The sequence below is a fragment of the Heteronotia binoei genome, chromosome 3, assembly GCF_032191835.1.
Source record: "Heteronotia binoei isolate CCM8104 ecotype False Entrance Well chromosome 3, APGP_CSIRO_Hbin_v1, whole genome shotgun sequence".
In the NCBI taxonomy this organism is placed as follows: Eukaryota; Metazoa; Chordata; class Lepidosauria; order Squamata; family Gekkonidae; genus Heteronotia; species Heteronotia binoei.
Genome location: NC_083225.1, coordinates 129,265,391 through 129,286,743, shown reverse-complemented (window position 1 = coordinate 129,286,743; position 21,353 = coordinate 129,265,391). Strand labels below are relative to the sequence as shown.

Sequence of the window (21,353 nt, the reverse complement as noted above, 5' to 3'; positions counted from 1 at the left end):
CTGAGACGGGACTCCACCTGGAGCCCCTCCCGCACTCCCTGGGGCCCCGACATACCTCCCAGCCTCCTGGCGAGGCCCTGCCAGCCAAAACGCCTGCCAGCTCAAGGAGCCGACATGCCCGCCCCTGGGCCCAGGGGAGCTGGCGGAGCCTCGGCTGTGGTAGCAAAGAGTGGTAGGCAGGAACAATGCCCTGTGGAGAGAGCGGGGAAGGCAGAAACCTTGAGCTGCGGTGGCGCCCTAACACAGCACCGACATCCCAGCCGCCTCAGCAGCCCCAAGGAGGACACACCCCAGGAAGCCCCTCCTCAGCGTCCTCACTTATGAGCGGGGGCAGAGCTAACTGGGGGTGGGACCTGGGAGGTGGGGAGAAAGCCGGGGGAAGGATAAAAGGCCCAAGGCTGAGGGGTTGAGGAGGAAGCAGGCTGATGCAGCACAAGGGCGGCCAACTGAGAGAGAGGGAATGGAGCCCAAGCACAGCCGGGGAGGGGAAAGAGAAAAGGGGTGAAGCAACCCAGCTCTGCCCTCCCACATTCTGAGACCTCTAAAATGCCTGGACAGGCCCAGCCCCAAGTCAGGGCACACACAGAGCAGCGGCCACGGCAGGGCGTGGTGGGGGTCACCAGGGGTGTGACACCAATAGATGTTATTTATCTTGACTTCCAGAAAGTTTTTGATAAAGTTCCTCATCAAAGGCTCCTCTAAGCAAACTCAAGAGTCATGGGGTAAAAGGACAAATCCTCTTGTGGATCAAAAACTGGCTAATTAATAGGAAACAGAGAGTGAATATAAATGGCCGATTTTCTCAGTGGAGGGTGGTAAGCAGTGGGGTACCGCAGGGCTCAGTACTGGGTCCCATGCTTTTTAACTTTTTCATTAATGATTTGGAGTTGGGAGTAAGCAATGAAGTGGCTAAGTTCGTGGATGACACTAAATTGTTCAAGATAGTGAAAACCAGTGAGGATTGTGAGGCAAAGGGATCTGTCGAGGCTGGGCAAATGGGCGTCAACATGGAAAATGAGCTTCATCGTGACAAAGTGCAAAGTAATGCACATTGGGTCCAAAAATCATAACTATAAATACAAGTTGATGGATGTGAGACTGACCAAGAGAGAGATCTTGGAGTCGTGGTAGATAATTCACTGAAAATGTCAAGACAGTGTACAACTGCAATAAAAAAGGCCATTGCTATGCTGGGAATTATTACGAAGGGAACTGAAAACAAATCAGGCAGTATCATTATGCCACTGTATAAATCAATGGTGTGGCCTCATTTGGAATACTGTGTACGATTCTGGTCACCACACCTCAAAAAAGATATTACAGGATTGGAAAAAGTGCAGAAAGGGGCAACTACAATGATTAAGAGGGCTGGAACACTTTCCCTATGAACAAAAGGTTAAAACGCTTGTGGCTCTTTCATTTGGAGAAATGTTGATTGAGGGGTGACGTAATCGAGGTTTACAAGATTACACATGGGATAGAGAAGGTAGAGAAAGAAGTACTTTTCTCCCTTTCTCACAATACAAGAACTCACGGACATTCAATGAAATTGCTGAACAGTCAAGTTAGAACTTATAAAAGGAACTACTTCTTCACCCAAACGGTGATTAACACATGAAATTCACTGCCACAGGAGGTGGTGGCAGCTACAAGCATAGCAAGCTTCAAGAGGGGACTGGATAAACATATGGATCAGGGGTCCATCAGTGGCTATTAGCCACAGCGTACTGTTGGAACTCTCTGTCTGAGGCAGTGATGCTTTGTATTCTTGGTGTTTGGGGGGGAGGCACAGTGGGAGGGCCTCTAGTGTCCTGGCCCCACTGATGGACCTCCTGATGCCACCTGGGGTTTTTTGGCTACTTTGTGACACAGAGTGTTGGACTGGATGAGTCATTGGCCTGATTCAACATGGCTTCTCTTATATTCTTATTTTTCTTTCTTTTATCTGCCCCTCTGACTTCAGGTTGCCATTGTCTCCCCCCTCCCTGCAGCCTCTACCAAGGAAAAACACAGTCCTTCTCCACAGTGGGAAGGGGATCAAAGCAGATTGCATCATTCTGTTGGGTTGGGGAAAGGGTTCCTTTCTTATCTGTTCATGTGTCGCTGCCCCATGAGACCTTGGCAGATGAACTGCTGTATCTATGGAGCCTGAAATCTGGGACAGGTCAGCCACTACGTGTGGACTTTGCTCTCCTGGTTGTTTCTTCTCCCCACGTGCTCGCCCAGTGGTGCTAAGTGCCCTATCTGTGTTTTGCCCACCACCAAGATTTGTGTGTGTTAGGTCTAAGTCCACACAGCAGGGAGCTGTCAAACAGCATCTGTGCCACACAGCCTATCTTGGGATTTGAAGGATGACCTCCCAGAACCATTTGTAAGGTGGGGCAGATCATCACTGGGTGCCGCAGAGGGTCAGGAACAGTGTGGAGGATGTACTGATTGCAAGTGGTCAGTATCCTGAGCTGCTTGGGTACCTAAAGGCATGACCATAGCTGAGTGGGGGAGTGTAAAGGGAGTTACCATGACCGCCAGTGGATTGCACTGCCATTTTTGCTGGCACAGTTTTGTGCCTGGTCTGAAGTATGTTCCCATGCTGAAAATGCTTTTGTGCATTGGCTCCTGTCACACATTTCTGCCAGAACTGCAGTTCACAGTACAGTGCAGTCACACTGATGCAAATGTGCCATGCAGAGCTGCTTGTACTTACCAATATACAGGGCTTTTTTGTAGCAGGAACTCCTTTGCATATTAGGCCACACACCCATGATGTAGCCAATCCTCCAATCGCTAACAGAGCTCTTTGTGCAGGGCCTACTGTAAGCTCCAGGAGAATTGGCTACATCAGGTGTGTGTGGCCTAATACGCAAAGGAGTTCCTGCTATAAAAAAGCCCTATGATATATATCTATATTATGCCAGGGTTGGGGGTCAGTCAACTCCGAACTCTGATTTAGCCCCCCTCCCCATCGAGATTGCTCTGTAAATGTTCCGAAAGAAGGTTTATGTTTTAAAACACTGTCCGCATGGATTTATAATGGGATACAGTTTCTACATTTGTCTTTAATGATCTATATTACAAGATGACAGATATTGCATACCAGATACATTGGTTTGCATACTGCAAACGTAGAAATTGCACCAATTCTTGTCTTTTAAAACAAAAAACAGAACCATGCCATAAAGGTATGCAAGTTCTTTATGGCTACTATAATCTGTGACCTGCATCAGATATTTCAGTGTTTCAAAATAAAATCCCAAATTAACTATCTGAAGGGGTTATAGCTGACAGTTATGATTACCTTATAAGAAACAAACTGTTTTGAATGCTCATTTCAAATGACAGAGTCAATGTGCAAGATTACCTTAAGGTTTGTGTAGAAATGAGTAAACAACTTTCTGGTCAGTCTTAACAAAAACTTCAGAACCTTAAAGCTATTTTTAAAAAGAGAGATAGTTGAAAAGATAATTTGCATATATCATTATAATTCCAATTACCATGTAACTGACAACCAAAGCAGGCAGAGTTCAGCATTTTGGTGTTAAAAAAGGTGTTGATTTTCAAAGTTTTTCATCAGATAATAAGCCGTCAGAATATGTACCCATCATCAGACTGATGATATGAACAGGAAATAAGCCTGCAATCCTTTCAGGTTGAAATAGCTTACTTTTAAAATATACACAGCAGGAATGCTTTCCCAAAACAAAAATAAATGACAAAATAAAAGATCAGTCTTCCACAGACACTTTATGAAGACAGGCTTCAAGGGTTTTTCTGTACCAGAGATCACTTTACACCCCAGGACAAGAGGGGGGAAAACACAGAGTTTTGCAGTTAGATACTGCAATCAAAAGAGAATAAAGAAAATAACAAAAATATATTGCTTGTTAAATGACTTACAGTGGTTTTCCTTTGGATTCACAAATCAAAGTTATAGATTGTCCTTCTTCAGGCCATGATGTGGAAGGTATAATTTTAACTGAAGGTATATCTGGAAAAAAAAATGCTGTATTAAATAACATTTTTACATCAACATGCTGTACTATGTAAATGATTAAAGTAAATTCAGATATTCCTTATATTCGGATATCAAATTGGCTGCCTACCTGTCTCACCCTGACCTAGCCACAGTAATCCAAACAACAGTCACCTCCAGGATAGACTACGATGATTCACTCTATGCTGGTCTACCCTTGCACTTGACCTGGAAGCTTCAGCTGATCCAGTATGTGGTCATGTGGGTCCTTACAGGGACCCCTTGAACAGCACCTATTCAACTAGTGCTGCAGAAGCTGCACTGGCTTCCAGTAGAGAAATGAATCTGGTTCAAGGTCTTGATGCTTATTTTTAAGACCATCAGCGGTCAGGGACCTACATATCTTCAGGACTGCCTCTCTCAATATGCCCCAGGAAAAGTGTTACGCTCCAGCAATAAGAACCTCTTGGTGGTCCCCAGCCAGAAAGAGATCTGGCTGTCCTTGACTAGGGTCAGAGCCTTTTCTACCCTGGCCCCTGCCTGATGAAACTCTCTGCCAGAGAACATCTGTGCCCTATAGTATTTATTATGTTTCTGTAGGGCTTGAAAGGCAGTGATTTTCTGCCAGGCATTTGGTTCAGTCAAGCAGTGGTCTGGCACTCTCTTACTCCCACCTCCCCATTTTTCTCCATATTCCTTCTAACCAGGGGGCTGGTGGATGTTGAATTGTTGTTGGTTTTGGATGAATTATTTTAATGTATTTTAATATTATTTTAATCCTATTTTATTAATTTAATATTATTTTAAGCCGCAGTAGATCTAGGTGATGACGATGGTGTCTACATCTGCTATCGCACTGATGGCAGCCTGTTCAACCTGAGGCGACTAAAGGCTCACTCCAAGACAATGGAAAAACTCATCCGAGAGCTACTATTTGCTGATGATGCTGCACTCGTCTCCCACTCGGTATCAGCACTGCAGCATATGACGTCCTGCTTTGCAGAGGCTGCCAAGCTATTTGGCCTAGAAGTTAGTCTGAAGAAGACAGAAGTTCTCCACCAGCCTGCACCCCAGGAAGATTATCACCCTCCCTGCATCACTGTGGGTGAATCAGTACTGAAGACAGTCCAGCAGTTCAGCTACCTGGGGTGCATCATCTCCTCAGATGCCAAGATCGACAAGGAGATTGACAACAGGCTGGCAAAGGCAAACCGTGCATTTGGCCGACTGCACAAAAGAGTGTGGAGCAACAAGCATCTGAAAAAAGGCACAAAGATCAATGTTTACAAAGCGGTTGTGATGACAACCCTCATCTACGGCTCCGAATCGTGGGTTTTATACCGTCATCACCTGCGACTCCTTGAGCGCTTTCATCAGCGCTGCCTTTGCACCATCCTCAACATCCACTGGAGTGACTTTGTGACCAACACTGAAGTCCTCAAGAGGGCGGAGATACAAGCATCGAAGCACTGCTGTTGAAGACGCAGCTGCGCTGGGCAGGGCATATTTCTAGGATGGAAAACCACCGCCTTCCCAAGATTGCTCTGTATGGCGAACTTTCCACCGGCCATCGAAATAGAGGGGCACCAAAGAAGAGGTACAAGGACTCCTTGAAGAAATCCCTTGGCACCTGTCGCATCAACCATCACCAGTGGTCTGACCTAGCCTCAGATCGCAAAGCATGGAGGCACACCATCCACCAGGCTGTCTCTTCCTTTGAGAACGCACGCATAGCTGGTCTTGAGGACAAAAGGAGATTGAGGAAGAATCGCACTGCTACAGCACCAACCCCAAATCAGACTTTTCCCTGCAGCCACTGTGGCCGGATCTGCCTGTCCCGCATTGGTCTTGTCAGCCACCAGCGAGCCTGCAGCAGACGTGGACTACTGCACCCTTCTTAAATCTTCGTTCGCGAAGTCAAGCCGAGAGAGAGAGAGAGAGAATCCTAGAATCCTACTATGTATGTATTCATTTTTGATGTAAGCTGCCCTGAGCCCTGCTTTCAAGGAAGGGTATCTAGTAAATCAAAATAAATAAAATATTTTGGGAGGCTGTTACAGGAGAGGGCAAAGTCTAAGTTCTCAGAGGACCATTAAGTGGCACATGTTTTGTGTCTGTGTGTGCAAAACTGCAGTATATTATATTATCTTCAGTTATTCATAATATAAGGTCATGTCCCCACATATCGTAAAAATGGAAGTTGCATTAGTATAAGAAAAGGGCAACACATCTGCCCCAGAGGCATTTTCTAAATAGGCACTACAGTACTTTTCATAGAATTCCTAGTTATAAGATAGGTACAAGGCAAATGAAAGGCATCCCCTCCTAGTTTTCTCCAGCACTGGTGGAGTTGATTTGAGGAAGTTGTGGGATTTGCATAGAGTAACATCCATGTTGGGTGGTCCAGCGCACTGGGAAGAAACCATAAAAAGTGAGAAGACAGCACAAGCACCCTTCCTGCCACTCCCATCAGTAGTTGTGCTGATGAAACAGCAAATAAGATGTCCTCTACACCCTTTTCATTGCAGAGATTTCTCCTGAGTGGGTGAACAGGCAAAAATGTGAACGACAAATAAGTGAGAGGTGATGTACATATTGATTGGGTCTGAAGTGGTGGAAATTGAAAGGAAAAGAGAACTTGGGGCTGTAGTGGATAACACAAAGAAAATATTAATCTTCTCTCCTGCTTCCCTACTTTCACTTAGATGTCCCTTGCCCATTCCTTTTGAAGGAAAAAATCAATGGCAACTCATAATACTCAGTTCAATCCAACCATTCAAAAACTTTGCCACACTACTTATGATTCTTTAGAAGTGCATAACTTTAGATATGTTTTAAGGTGATGACAAGTTCTTATCAAAATCTAAATTGAAGAAGTAGGAGTGAAGTATAACTAAATAAACTTTTCTAAACAATGTAAGAATGGATATAAAAGCTTTATTTTTTAAAGTAGTTACTTGTCATTCAACAATTATTTAAAGATTTTTTTATATATATCTGATAAGTTAAGGGAAGGAAGGGAAGAAGAAAAACATCATAACAAAACTATGATAGTGTATCAGAAATAATTCAAAACATGATTAGCCATTACTCAATATTTTGTTATATTTACAGTAGGAGGAAAATATTAACATTCATAGAATAAATGATAATCAGCAGCAGATCAGATTCTTCAATTACTTTAGAATGCATTTAGAAAACAAGCAGTGTTAAAAGGATTAGAAATCAAATAGCAATAGGAACATTTACAGTTATAATGTAACTGTCCTATCAGCAACTGTGATCCACGCTACAGTCACCTTGAGATTGGACTACTGTAATGCCTTCTACATGGGGCTGCCCCTGTCTCGAATCCAGAAACGACAGCTAGTACAGAACGTGGCAACCAGGCTGTTATTGGGGCTCCCCAGGTGGGAGCACATAAAGCTGGGGCTTTAGGAACTGCATTGGCGGCCTTTATTTATTTATTTATTTATTTATATTTCTATCCCACCCTCTCCGCAAGCGGACTCAGGGCGGCTAACAACATACATTTTTACAATTTAACCAATAAAACTACAATTTAAAATTATTTAAAACACTTAAACATTAAAACATTCCATTGCATTTTTGGTGCTGTATCACTGATATAATTTAACATAAATATAAATGTAAATGGTGATCATGGTACTCTGTAATGGTGTAGAGTGGCAGCTCTCTCCCAAATTAGGTTAGATATCAAAGGCCTGTCGAAACAGTTCGGTCTTACAAGCCCTGCGGAAAGTGGAAAGATCCCGCAGGGCCCTTATGGCCTCTGGGAGAGTATTCCACAATTCTGGCACTGCCACCGAGAAGGCCCTAGCTCGCGTCTGCCGCAACCTAGCCTCCCTTGGTCCAGGGATGGACAACAGATTTTTTGTCCCTGAATGCAGTGCTCTCCGGGGAACGTGTGGGGAAAGGCGGTCCCGTAGATAGACAGGCCTCTGACCATAGAGGGCTTTAAAGGTCAATACCAACACCTTGAAATGGACTCAGAACACAATAGGTAGCCAGTGCAGCTCTCTCAGCACTGGCCGAATGTGCTCCCACCGGGGGAGCCCCATTAGCAGCCGCACTGCAGTGTTCTGCACTAGCTTTAGTTTCTGGGTCCGCGCCAAGGGTAGCCCCATGTAGAGAGTGTTACAGTAATCTATTCTTGAGGTGACTGTAGCATGGATTACCAGTGCTAAGTCGTTGTGCTCCAGGAAGGGGGCCAACTGCCACACCCGCCGAAGATGAAAAAAGGCGGATCTAGTAGTGGCTGCTACCTGGGCCTCCATTGTAAGAGAGGACTCCAGGAGCACACCCAAGCTTTTGACCTTGAGGGCCGGGATTAGTGACACCCCATCAAGAGCCGGCATAGGGATCTCCCCCCCTGGACCACCCTGACTCAGATAGAGAACCTCCATCTTCATTGGATTGAACTTCAACCGACTCAGCCTGAGCCAAGATGCTACAGCTTGAAAAGCCAGGTCTAGATTTTCCGGGGTACAGTCAGAGTGACCACCCATCAATAGATAGAGCTGGGTGTCATCTGCATATTGGTAACATCCCTGCCCATACCTTCTGAAAATCTGAGCAAGGGGGCGCATATAGATGCTAAATAACATCGGGGACAGAACTGCACCCTGTGGCACATTACATATAAGTGGGTGCCTTGTCCCCATCTTGAAGGAAAGAGGCCAACCACTGTAAGGCAGACCCCTGAATCCCCACGTCGGCAAGGCGGCTAGTCAGTAGCTGATGGTCAACCATATCAAATGCGGCCAACAGATCTAATAATAACAGCACCGCTGAGCTACCCCGATCCAGATGTCGCATGAGGTCATCTATGAGGGCGACCAGAACTGTCTCCGTCCCGTGACCTGGTCAAAAGCCGGACTGGAATGGATCTAGTGTGGAAGTGTCATCTAGGAATCCCTGTAGCTGAGTTGCCACCGCCCGCTCTATGACCTTACCCAGAAAGGGAAGGTTCGATACCGGTTGATAGTTCACCAATACAATAGTATACTGGATTCGCTACAAGGTGCTGGTCATTACCTTTAAAGTCCTATATGGCTGAGGACTGTCTCTCCCCACACGTTCCCCAGAGGGTACTTAGATCTGGAAGACAAAATCTATTAAGTGATCCCCGGGCCGAAAGAGGCAAGATTGAAATCCACCAGAGAAAGAGCCTTCTCGATTGCTTCCCCCTATTGGTGGAACCAACTGCCAGAGGAGATTAGGGCCTTACGGGACCTCGCCCACTTCCACAGGCCTGCAAGACAACAATATTCCGGCTAGCCTTTAATTGTTATTGAATTGCCAATATAGTAGTAGGGATTGATACCTAATAAGCACTGAACGCCATTAGAAATTAAATGACACCAAATGATATTAGCGTCAAACTGTTTTAACTGTTTAATTTTAATTATGATATGTAACTAATGTGGTCAAATTGTTTATTGTAATTTTATTGGTTGTGAGCCGCCCTGAGTCTGCTTTGGTGGGCAGGCCGGGATATAAATCTAATAAATCTAAATCTATGACTTCTGGACTGTACCATGGCTGTTCATTTTACCAAATTCATTTTAGCTATGGTTAATTTGTGAAACCAGGATTCTGTTTTTAGCTAGTCATGCAAATACTGGTTTGTCTGTTTCAAACACTGTTTTAATTGATATTGTAAATTCCCTGCTTTCCTTAAAGAAAGCAGGTTGGTATCTTGGTTTACAATGCATTGAGGGTAGTGCTGGAGAACATGACAATTGTATCCCTGAAGCATCCTACACTTCAAGATCCCATCAACTAGAGGAAGACTTATCTTGGACTAGCTTGATACCCATGCTTTGCTACAGTATGTAAGAACTATTTGCAAATTTCTTTGCTGCATCTCTAAATTCCTTTCTCCTTGTAGCATTGGTGTATCATATACAATGTCTGCCAGGAGTTTTCTTGAGGGTAGTAAGAGGTGATGGCTTTGAGAGGTGTGTAGGGCAGTTGGCCTGAAGGAGCAGTGGTGTGGTGGACAATTTGGAATGTTCATAGAATCATAAAGTTGGAAGGGACCTCCAGGGTCATCTAGTCCAACCCCCTGCACAATTCAGGAAACTCACAAACACCTCCCCCTAAATTCACAGGATCTTCATTGTTGTCAGATGGCCATCCAGCCTCTGTTTAAAAACCTCCAAGAAAGGAGAGCCCACCCTCTCCCAAGGAAGCCTGTTCCACTGAGGAACTGCTCTAATGGTCAGGAAGTTCTTTCTAATGTTGAGTCAGAAACTCTTTTGATTAAATTTCAACCCATTGGTTCTGGTCCTGTCTTGTGGGGCCACAGAAAACAATTCCACAGCATCCTCTATATGACAACCCTTCAAGTACTTGAAGATGGTGATCATATCACCTCTCAGCCGCCTCCTCTCCAGGCTAAACATTCTCAGCTTCTCCAGACCCGTCACCATCTTCGCCACCCTCCTCTGGACCAGTTCCAGCTTCTGTATATCCTTCTTAAAATGTGGTGCCCAAAACTGAACACAATACTCCAGGTGAGGTCTTACCAGAGCAAAGTAAAGCAATACTATCACTTCACGTGATCTGGACACTATACTTCTGTTGATACAGCCCAAAATTGCATTTGCCTTTTTAGCCACCACATCACACTGTTGACTCATGTTCAGCGTATGATCCACTAAGACCCCGAGATCCTTTTCACACATACTACTGCTAAGACAAGTCTTCCCCATCCTGTAACTATGCATGGGATTTTTCCTACATAAATGCAGAACTTTGCATTTATCCCTGTTCAAATTCATTTTATTGGTTTTAGTCCAGTTTTCCAGCCTGTCAAAGTCATCCTGTATTCTGTTTCTGTCTTCTACTGTATTTGCAACCCCTCCCAATTTAGTATCATCAGGAAATTTAATAAGCATTCCCTATATTCATTCATCCAAATCATTTATAAAGATGTTGAACAAAACAGGTCCCAGGACAGATCCTTGAGGCCCTCCACTTGTCACTCCTCTCCAAGAGGATGAAGAACCATTCAGAAGCATTCTTTGGGTGCAATCTGTCAACCAGTTGCAGAATGGTAACAGGTTCCAAACCACATTTTACCAACTTGTCAACAAAGACAGTATGTGGAACCTTATCAAAAACCTTACTGAAATCAAGATAAACGATGTCTACAGCATTCCCTTGATCCAGCAAGGTAGTCACTTTCTCAAAAAAAGAGATCATGTTAGTCTGACATGACTTGTTCTTGAGAAACCCATTCTGGCTCTTAGTAATCACAGCAATCCTTTCTAAATGTTCCAGGACTGACTGACTGACTGATGATTTGTTCTAAAACTTTTCCAGGGATAGATGTCAAGCTGACAGGTTGGTGGTTACCCGGATCCTCCTTTCCCCCCTTTTTGAAGACGGGGACAACATTTGCCCGTCTCCATCTTCCGACACCTCTCCTGTTCCCCAAGAATTCTCAAAAATAATAGCCAGAGGCTCAGAAATTACATCTGCAAGCTCTTTTAGAACCCTTGGATGTAGTTCATCCAGCCCTGAGAACTTAGTTTCATTTAAAGAAACTAGGTGTTTATGTACTACCCCTATACTGATCCTAGGTTGGAACTTCATACCCTCATTATATATTCTGTTTTTGCCATGTTGAGCACTGTTTCCCTCAGAAGAGAAGATTGAGGAAAAGTAGGAATTGAGCAGTTCTGCCCTCTCTTCATTACCTGTTACAATTTCACTTTCCTGCCCTCTCAATGGGCCTGCCATGTCCTTGCTCTTTTTCTTACTCTGAACATAAGAAAAGAACCCTTTTTTGTTGTTTTTAGCATCTTTAGCATCTTTGAGCTTTAGCTTTCCTAACTTTTTCTCTACAAGCACTGGTGATTTGTTTATATTCATCCTTGGTTATAAGGCCCTCCTTCCAATTCCTAAAGGAGTCTTTTTTATTTCTCAAGTCTTTAGAGAACTGTTTATGGAGTCAAGTTGGCTTCATTAGGCTTCTTCCATTTTTTCTTCTGATAGGAATTGTCTGTGATTGCGCTTTCAGTATTTCGCTTTTAAGAAACTCGCACCCCTCTTGAACCCCCTTCTTTCTAAGTATTTCTGACCATGGGATTTTACCCAGCATAGTTCTAAGTTTATCAAAGTTTGCCTTTCTGAAGTCCAATCTATAAGTCTGATAACATATAGCTTTTCCTTTTCCTAAGACTGTAATTTCTAAAATCACATTGTCACTACTGCCCAGGGTGCCCACTATTTCCACTTCTTCAATCAATTATTCCTTGTTGGTGAGAATCAAATCCAAGATAGCAGATCCACTTGTTTCCTTCTTCACTTCCTGGAGAAAAAAGTTGTCAGCAAGACAAGTCAGGAATCTATTTGACTTTTCATTTTTAGCTGAGTTGGACTTCGAAGAGAAATCTGGGTAACTGAAATCTCCCATGACAATTGTATCCCTTCTCTTGGAGAACTTTGCAATCTGTTGTAGGAGTATCTCATCCAAGTCTTCTGCCTGGCTTGGTGGTCTATAGCAGACCCACAATAATATCACTGTTATTTCTTACTCCTTTTATTTTTTATCCAGAGACTCTCAACTGAGCTGCCATGCTCCGATCTACATATTTCCTCACAAGTATATACCTCCTTCACATATACTGCTAGCCTCCGCCCTCTCTCAATTGTCTGTCTCTTTTAATCCTAATATTGAAGCTGAATCCTAATATTGAAGCTGTGAGTGTCATCCCACCAAGTTTCAGTAAGGCCTATTATGTCATAGTCTCCTTCCTGTATTAGGACTTCCATTTCCTCCTGTTTGTTTCCCATATTCTGTGCATTAGTGTAGAAGCATCGGAATTCATGTTTTATGCATCCTGAGTGTTTAGTTTCCATACATACCTGCAAGTTAATTACCTAGTGTATGCACCACTCTCTGCGAATCATTAGTGTTCTTATCCCCAGTTTCTGGCATCATACGAGGCTTTGAATTACTGCCTCACTCCCCCATACAATTTAGTTTAAAGCCCTCCTTATTAGGTAAGCAAGGCTGTTAACAAACACCCTTTTCCCTATCTCCCTATAGAAGACCACCATCTTGAAAGTGTATGCCATTGTCCAGAAATCCAAATCTTTCCTGAAGACACCATCGATGTAGCCAGTTGTTTATTTGAAATATTCTTCTTTCTCATCTTAAGCCACGGCCTTCAACAGGAAGAACTGATGAGAACACAACTTGTGTGCCTAGCTCCTTCATCTTCTAACCTAAAGCCACATAGTCTTTTCTAATATATTTAGGGCTATGACAGGCAGTATAATTCATTCCCATGTGCATCAGCAAGAAAGGACAGTAATCCATGGGCTTGATAAGTCTTTCAATCCTTTCTGTCACATCCTGGATACATGCACCTGGCAGACAGCAGACCTCTCGGGATGACAAGTCTGGTCAGCACACTTTGAGCTCCACCCCTCTGAGCAAGGAGTCTCCAATCACCACCACCTTCCTCTCCCTATATTGGGGAGTAGATGCTCCAGGCTTCTTATCCACAGGATCCTGAGAAACTTTGTTCAAGCTTTGCGAAGGCTGGGGAAGTATCCCTAGTTCCAGTGATTGAGAATCAGTTCCTGTGGGGAGATCCTGAAACCTATTGCTGAGCAGCAGAGGCTGAGAACATCTGATTTTCTTCCTTCGGGTTACATTTTTCCAGGAACCCTCCTCTTGTGTTGGGTTCTCTTCCAATTGCTGAGATACCACTTCCTCTCCCTCATCTTGTCCTTTCAAGAGTGCCTCTTGTGTTCTGTCAAGAAAATCCTCACCTTCCTTTATACACTGCAGTGTGGACAATCATGTATCTTCTCCTCTAGCAGGGCTACTAATTTACACTTGCTGCAAATGTAATTGCTGCTACTCTCAGGTCTCTCTCTCTCGGCTTGACTTCACGAACAAAGATTTAAGAAGGGTGCAGTAGTCCACGTCTGCTGCAGGCTCGCTGGTGGCTGACAAGACCAATGCGGGACAGGCAGGTCCGGCCACAGTGGCTGCAGGGAAAAGTCTGATTTGGGGTTGGTGCTGTAGCAGTGCGATTCTTCCTCAATCTCCTTTTGTCCTCAAGACCAGCTATGCGTGCGTTCTCAAAGGAAGAGACAGCCTGGTGGATGGTGTGCCTCCATGCTTTGCGATCTGAGGTTAGGTCTGACCACTGGTGATGGTTGATGCGACAGGTGCCAAGGGATTTCTTCAAGGAGTCCTTGTACCTCTTCTTTGGTGCCCCTCTATTTCGATGGCCGGTGGAAAGTTCGCCATACAGAGCAATCTTGGGAAGGCGGTGGTTTTCCATCCTAGAAATATGCCCTGCCCAGCTGCAAATGTAATTGCTGCTACTCTCAGGTAGAAATACAAATATCCCACAGTCTTTTACATGTCACTGCCTCTGCTCCCTCACCAGCCATGCTGCTGCAATCCATTTCAAAATTTTCTTTATCTTGTCTTCCCTTTAAATTCCACTGCCAACTGCCAGTTGAGACTACTTGTGAATAACTACCTACCTTTCTACAGAACAACCAGGCCAAGAGCCCTTTGGCTCTTGCCCTTCGGCTCGTGCCTCTGGCAAGGATGAGCCTTGCAAATTAAAAGCTCAAGCCCCCACTCACCTCTGACTCAACAGCCAGACCAACAGCAGAGAGTAGGGCCAGTAACTACCCCCAGGCAAACAAGCTCTCTTCACTCAGCAACAGCTACACAAAAGCAATCAGAAACCCCTCCCCAGCAAGCACCAAGCACTCGCACAGTTCCCTCCCACAGCAACCCTACGTAATGCTCCCCAGTAGTTTTAGAAAAGCAAATCAACACTCATCTTACCAGCAGTTCTCTCCTAGCTCCAAGCACCTTCCTCTAATGCAGCTGAGCGACTTCTGCCTCTGGCAAGGATGAGCCTCGCAAATTAAAGGCTCAAGCCCCCACCCACCTTTGATTCAACAGCCAGAGTAACAGCAGAGGGTGGAGCCAGCAACTACCCACAGGCAAACAAGCTCTCCTCACTCAGCAACAGGTTACCAGCAGTTCTGTCCTAGCTTCAAGCAGCTTCCTCTAATGCAGCTGTGCTACTTCATGTGAGTGATTCACTTCCAAACGGACCCTCAAAAGGTTGTGCATCATTTCCCCCTAATCGTTTGCAAGTTCAGTTTCCATATTGGTTTTTTACTTAAAATCTCTAGTGAATTTTTAGAGGAAGACTGGGAGGTGCATTTTACCTCAGGATGCATTCAATGACTCCCAATAGGAAATGCATACTGTTTAGAATGTTGTGGGTGTGTGGCAAAGATGAATAATAAAATGCCAGATAAATGTTGGAAATGTAAAAATCATGAAGGTTCTTTCTACCATATGTGGTGGACTTGTGAAAGAAAAAGTATTGGCAGATGATTCTACAAGAGATTTCTAAGATCTTGGGATACGAATTTAACAAAGTTGCAGAGACTTTTCTGTTGGGATTACAAATGGAAAAATTTCCAAAAGAAGATAGAACTTTAATCTGGTGCTCTCAGCTGCTAGGACATTGTATGCACAGTTGTGGAAGCAAGAAAAAAATACCAGAGAAATGGGATTGGATTGTAAAAGTTATGACATGGAGTGAAATGGACAAGTTAACAAGAACCTTAAGAGACTATGATTTAGAAGTATTTATGATGGAGTGGAAAAAGTTCAGAAGATACGTAGAAAAAGAGTGGAAAATAAAAGGACATTGGACAATTTTTGATAATGACTAAGTATAAGAGGGAGGAGGATATTAATTTTGGTTCTTATTAAGGGTACCTTTAATATTAAGATTTTAAGTATATAACACCAGCGGGGGTCAAGTAATGGGGGGAGGGGTGGGTAGAAAGTAATATATGGGATAGATAAAAAAGTAATTATTAATGATGTAAGAAATTGAAATTTATTACCGTATGTTACTAATAAAATTGTTTGAAACAGGATGTTGTGGGTGAGGATGCATCAGGCTGCATATACAAATGACTTCTGTATTCCAACTGTTTTGGGGTTGGGGGGGATGAGGTATGGAATGTTATCAGCAGTTTCCTATAACTGTAACTCAGACCAGGCAGGCTGCACGGGAAGGCTGGCAAGCCTAATGAGCTTTGGAATATTGGGGGTGACATCCAGTTAGGTGGTTTCTGCAAATGACCTTTTGCTCTAACTGTCTCTGTAAGCAGAGGTAAGAGGCAGCAGCCTCCAAGCCACACTGTATTCTTATAGGGAAACACATTTTACTCCTTTTTATGCCCTTAGGGGTCAAATTTTTAAAAATCCTTTCTTAGTGGCTGTCTACATCATGAAAGTAATGTTCTCCGCAAATTTCAAGTTTCTAGGTTCAGGAGTTTTGTCTGGGTCTTCATTTGTAGGTCAGGAGACTTGCCTTTATATATATAGATTAAACCAATTAATTGGGATAAGGATCAGGGCTTTTGTTGAGTAGGAATGTAATGTAATGTAGAATTTTATTTATATCCCGCCCTCCCCTGCCGGAGCAGGCTCAGGGCGACTAACAGCATTTAAAAGTGAAACAATACAATAATAAAACATTAAATTCACATTAAAACCAATCAATCAATAATCAAAACATTACTAAAACTAACATTGGCGGTAAACATTATTAATTTAGCAGTAAACATTAGCTCAGTCATTGGTGAACGCCTGTTTGAAGAGGACGGTCTGTTTGAAGAGGAATGCACAGGAACACCTGTTTGAAGAGGAATGCACAGGAACACAGTTCCTGCTGGCTCGGTGTCAGGGGGTGGGACCTAATATGCAAATGAGTTCCTTCTGGGCTTTTTCTACAAAAAGGCCTGTGCAAAACAATGATGACATCAGGGGTGTGGCCTAATATGCAAATGAGCTCATGCTGAGCTTTTTCAACCAAAAAAGCCCTGATAAGGATAATGCAATAAAAATGCAATTTCATGATAAGACAATCAGGTATCCATGAGAAACTTCCACACCCTATGGGCTGCCAGGCAAAATTAAATGACTGGTGCTTGGGAGCCAATAATCTTATATTGCATTCTCAAGAGTTTCTTCAAAATACAGACATGTCCTGTAAACTAATCAAGTCCCTAATCAATAGGATAACATCACCTACCACCATTAGCATCTCAAATATCCAAACAACTGGGAGAGAGCGGGAAAGGAGCGCTGCTGCAAGACTTGCATGTTTGGCTTTCTAAACAGCTGGGGGAAGTTGCTGAGAGTGCGAGTTTGTGTGGTTGCTGGGAAACTGCTGTTTGCTTTGAGTGAGCTGTAGGTGATTGTTGCTGATTGTAGGTGATGGTTGCTCATTGGGATTGTCTGTGTTGCCTGGGGCAGACTGAGGCCCCACCCTCTTTGCATTACTAGGCTGCACCTTGCCAGAGTCATGAGCTGAAGGGCAAGAGCTAAAGGGCTCTTGGCCTGTGGCTCTTAGCCTGGGGGCTTTATAAGCAGCCCAGGAAGGACCAGAAACCTGGATCCCGACTTTCCTTGTGTTCCCAATAAAGGTAAGCAGACCTTCCAGAAGAAGAACACATAAACACAAAAGGATTTAAAAGGGGGACTGTATATTTAAAAAGCTATCATGAAGGTAGAATGCCAGCAGGGGGGTGGGGGCTTTCCAGTGTTTTGCACTGAGTGTCACATGTATGAATATCTGCTCACAGGACAAAAGTCTTGGGTGTGTGCTCAATGCAAAGAGCTCCTGGTCCTCAAGGAACGAGTTTGAACCCTTGAGGCCAAGGTGGCTGAACTGGAGAAGCAGAGACAGTCAGTTAGGCACTCGGAGAAGACTCTCGGGGATGTGTTAGATGAGCCCCACTCTGAACATGGCAGTTCCATTGCTGCCAGGGAGCATGAGGGTTGAGAGGGAACAGGGCACCGTGCTGATGATCAGGGAATGCGCCCTCAGAAGGGACCTCTTCTTCAGTTGGTGAGCGGGTATCCTTTTGCGCCAAGGAACCATCCCTGGGCAGGGGGAGGGGGGTCTTGGTAGTTGGTGATTCGATCCTTAGACAACTAGATAGCTGGGTGGCAAAACCGCATACTGACCATATGGTAACTTGCCTGCCTGGTGCGAAGGTAGCAGACATTACACGTATTGTAGATAGGCTGATAGACAATGCTGGGGAGGAGCCAGTGGTCATGGTGCATGTTGGCACTAACAATGTGGGGAAATGCAGTAGTGAGGTCCTGGCGGAAAAATTTAGGCTGCTAGGCATCAGACTCAAGGCCAGGACCTCCAAGGTAGCCTTCTCAGAAGTGTAGCGCTGGAGAGACAGGCACAAATTAGTAGTCTCAATGCGTGGATGAGACGATGGTGTAAGCAGAAAGGGTTTAAGTTTGTTAGGCACTGGGATGCTTTTTGGAACTAGCGGTACAAAAAGAGACAGTCTCCACTTGTCTCCAGAAGGAACCAGGCTGCTGGAGCTTAAAATCAAAAAGGTGGCAGAGCAGTTTTTAAACTGAAGCTTGGGGGAAAGCCGAGAGGAGATTAAATGTCTTTGGTTCGGGAGGACTCATCTCAAAGAGATGATGGGTTAGCTGTTACTTTTCTACCAGGCAATGGATTAGAGTTGTCCACTGAGATGGTGACAAAAAGTATGGACTGTCTCTCAAAGTCTCGAGGCAGCGAGAGGAAGGTTGCGGGCCTAACTTGCCTGGGAAATTATAGATGTTTGTATACAAATGCTAAAAGCGTCCGAGATAAAATTGGGGAGTTGGAAAGCTTAGTGTTGGGGAAAAACATAGACATTGTAGGAATTTCAGAAACTTGGTGGAATGAGGAGAATCAGTGGGATACGGTGATTCTTGGATATAAATTATATCAGAACGATAGAGAGGGAAGGATTGGAGGTGGGGTGGCTCTGTATAACAGAGAGGGTATACAGTCCAGTAAGATTGAGGAGGTCAGAGAAGTAGATTCCCTTCTAGAAATGCTTTGGGTCAAAAGAGTGGGCCCCCCAAAAAATTTAACTATAGGAGTTTGTTATCGCCCACCGGATCAAAAGATAGAAGACGATTATATGATGAAAGAATTAAAGATAGTAACTAAATGTAAAAATTGTGTTATAATAGGTGATTTTAACTACTCATGGATTGATTGGGTCAATCTGGTTGGGAGAAAGAGATTGAGTTTCTAGACACTATCAATGACTATGCTATGGAGCAGATGGTCACAGAACCTACCAGGGGTGGGGCAATCCTAGATTTGGTCCAAAGTAATGTCCAAGACCTGGTGAGAGATGTAAAAGTGATTGCACCACTTGGGAGCAATGACCATAATGTTATTGATTTCACTATTTGCATAAATAGGAAGTTGCCCCAAAAGACCAACACAATCACTTTTAACTTTAAAAAGGGTAACTTCTCTGAGATGAGGAGGCATGTGAAGAGGAAACTGAAAGGAAAGGTAAATAGAGTCAAAACCCTTGGGGAATCTTGGAGGCCATTTAAAACTACAATTCTAGAAGCTCAGATAAAATATACACCACAAGTTAGAAAAGGCACAGATAGGTATATAAAAAAAGGCAGCATGGTTAACAAACAAAGTTATGGAAGCTATAAAAGGTATGAAGGATTGCTTTGAGTGATGGAAAGTTAGTCCAAGTGAGGGTAATAAAAGTGAACACAGGGTGTGGCAAATCAAATGCAAGTCTGTGATCAGGCAGGCAAAAAGGGACTATGAGGAGCATATTGCAAAAAACATAAAGACCAACAATAAAAAATTTCTTCAAATATATTAGAAGCAGGAAACCAACCAGGGAGGCAATGGGGCCCTTGGATGACCAAGGGGTAAAAGGATTACTGAAGTAGGATAGGGAAATGGCTGAGAAGCTGAATGCATTTTTCTGCTTCCGTCTTCACTGTGGAAGATGAGAAGTGTTTCCCCCCTCTAGAACCGCTAATTTTGAAAGAAGTGTTGAAAGACCTGAGTCAGACTGAGGTGACAAGAGAGTAGGTCCTACAACTGATAGATAAATTAAAAACTAATAAGTTACCAGGTCCGGATGGCATACATCTGTGACGGTAATGAACGGGTTAACAAGAAAACTAAGGACGCATAGAGCCTGCATCAGGTGATCTGAGGGTGGGGGCCAGAGTGCTCGGAACTCTCAGAGGTGATTGACAGCTAACGGCTGAGGGCAGTTAGTGATAGATAGAGTCTGCGGGAGACTGCTGAAGAGAGCAGTTGGTCTGAGAAGGAGCTGAGACAGGAGCTGAGGAGAGTCTTCGAGAGAAGCAACGTTCACTGTTCACTCTATAAAGACAGCCATGGGGCTGTGTGTGACTAGAGAAGAGTCACAGTAAAAGACCTGAGAGGTCACAGACACAGAGACACTTCTCTTAAGAGCTAAAGAGGTGGTTGAGGGAAAGATGTAGGTCTAGAAGTCTGAAGGGCTGGGAGAAGAGACACCAGTTGACTTAAGGGACTTGGCACATTATACCCAAGAGGCCAACCCAGAATAGTGTTGGAGAGTGAAAGCTGTATGATCTGTGAAACCTGAAAGACCCAAGCGAACTTGATATTATAAAGCCTGAACTACGAAGAAACTGTTAACTGCTTGAGAGACAATATAGCCCATGTATATATTTCCCATTCCCCAGTTGAAAACGGTGTGTGTACGTTAATAAATTTCTGTGGTTTACTTTAAAGTTCTCTGGTGCCAGTATATTGGGAAAACTATCAAAGCTGCTGTGGTCCCCTACAAACTGAGTTTATATTCATCTGAAAGCAAAACAAAACCCCCGAAGAGACCGCCTCTCCCCATATGTTCCCCAGAGAGCACTGAGATCTAGCTCTCAAAACCTTCTAACAATCCCTGGGCCAAGAGAGGCTAGATTGAAGACAACCAGGGAGCAAGCCTTCTCAGTAATGGCCCCTCGATGGTGGAATCATCTTCCAGAGATGGTACGAGCCCTGCGGAACCTGAACCAATTCCGCAGGTCTTGCAAAACATTTCTTTTCCAGCTTGCTTTTGAGACAGAACCTGACTAATTTGACGTGTAGCCATTTAGCCATCTTGTGGATATTATGACTTACAGTAATTTATAGCACCTATTTTATCTATTTTAAATAATTTATTATGTAATTGATTATATTTAAAACTGTTGTTTACATTGTTTTACTTGAATCATGGAATTCCATGTCTGTGAGCCGCCCTGAACCCGCCTTTGGCGGGGGAGGGCGGGATACAAAAATAAATTTATTATTATTATTAGTAGTAGTAGTAGTGAGAAATCCATATTACACCCACCCCTTGCGTTTCATAGTCGCGAGGTAAAATTCAAAAGGAAGAACTGAGGCGGAAGAGGGGCTGGGGTAGCTATAAACCGCATATAGAAGTGAACCAGTGA

General features: G+C 43.9%; 1 protein-coding gene across 4 annotated transcripts in view; it reads right to left on the bottom strand.

The window, feature by feature from the left end:
* The window catches only part of CADM2 (cell adhesion molecule 2), a 966,308-nt gene that overhangs the window by 229,362 nt on the left and 715,593 nt on the right, over positions 1-21,353 (bottom strand). For all 4 annotated transcript variants that reach the window (XM_060234430.1, XM_060234429.1, XM_060234431.1 and 1 more), the window contains one exon: positions 3,895-3,985. In XM_060234430.1, the coding sequence (XP_060090413.1) occupies positions 3,895-3,985 (91 nt within the window). The remainder of the gene's footprint in view (positions 1-3,894; positions 3,986-21,353) is intronic.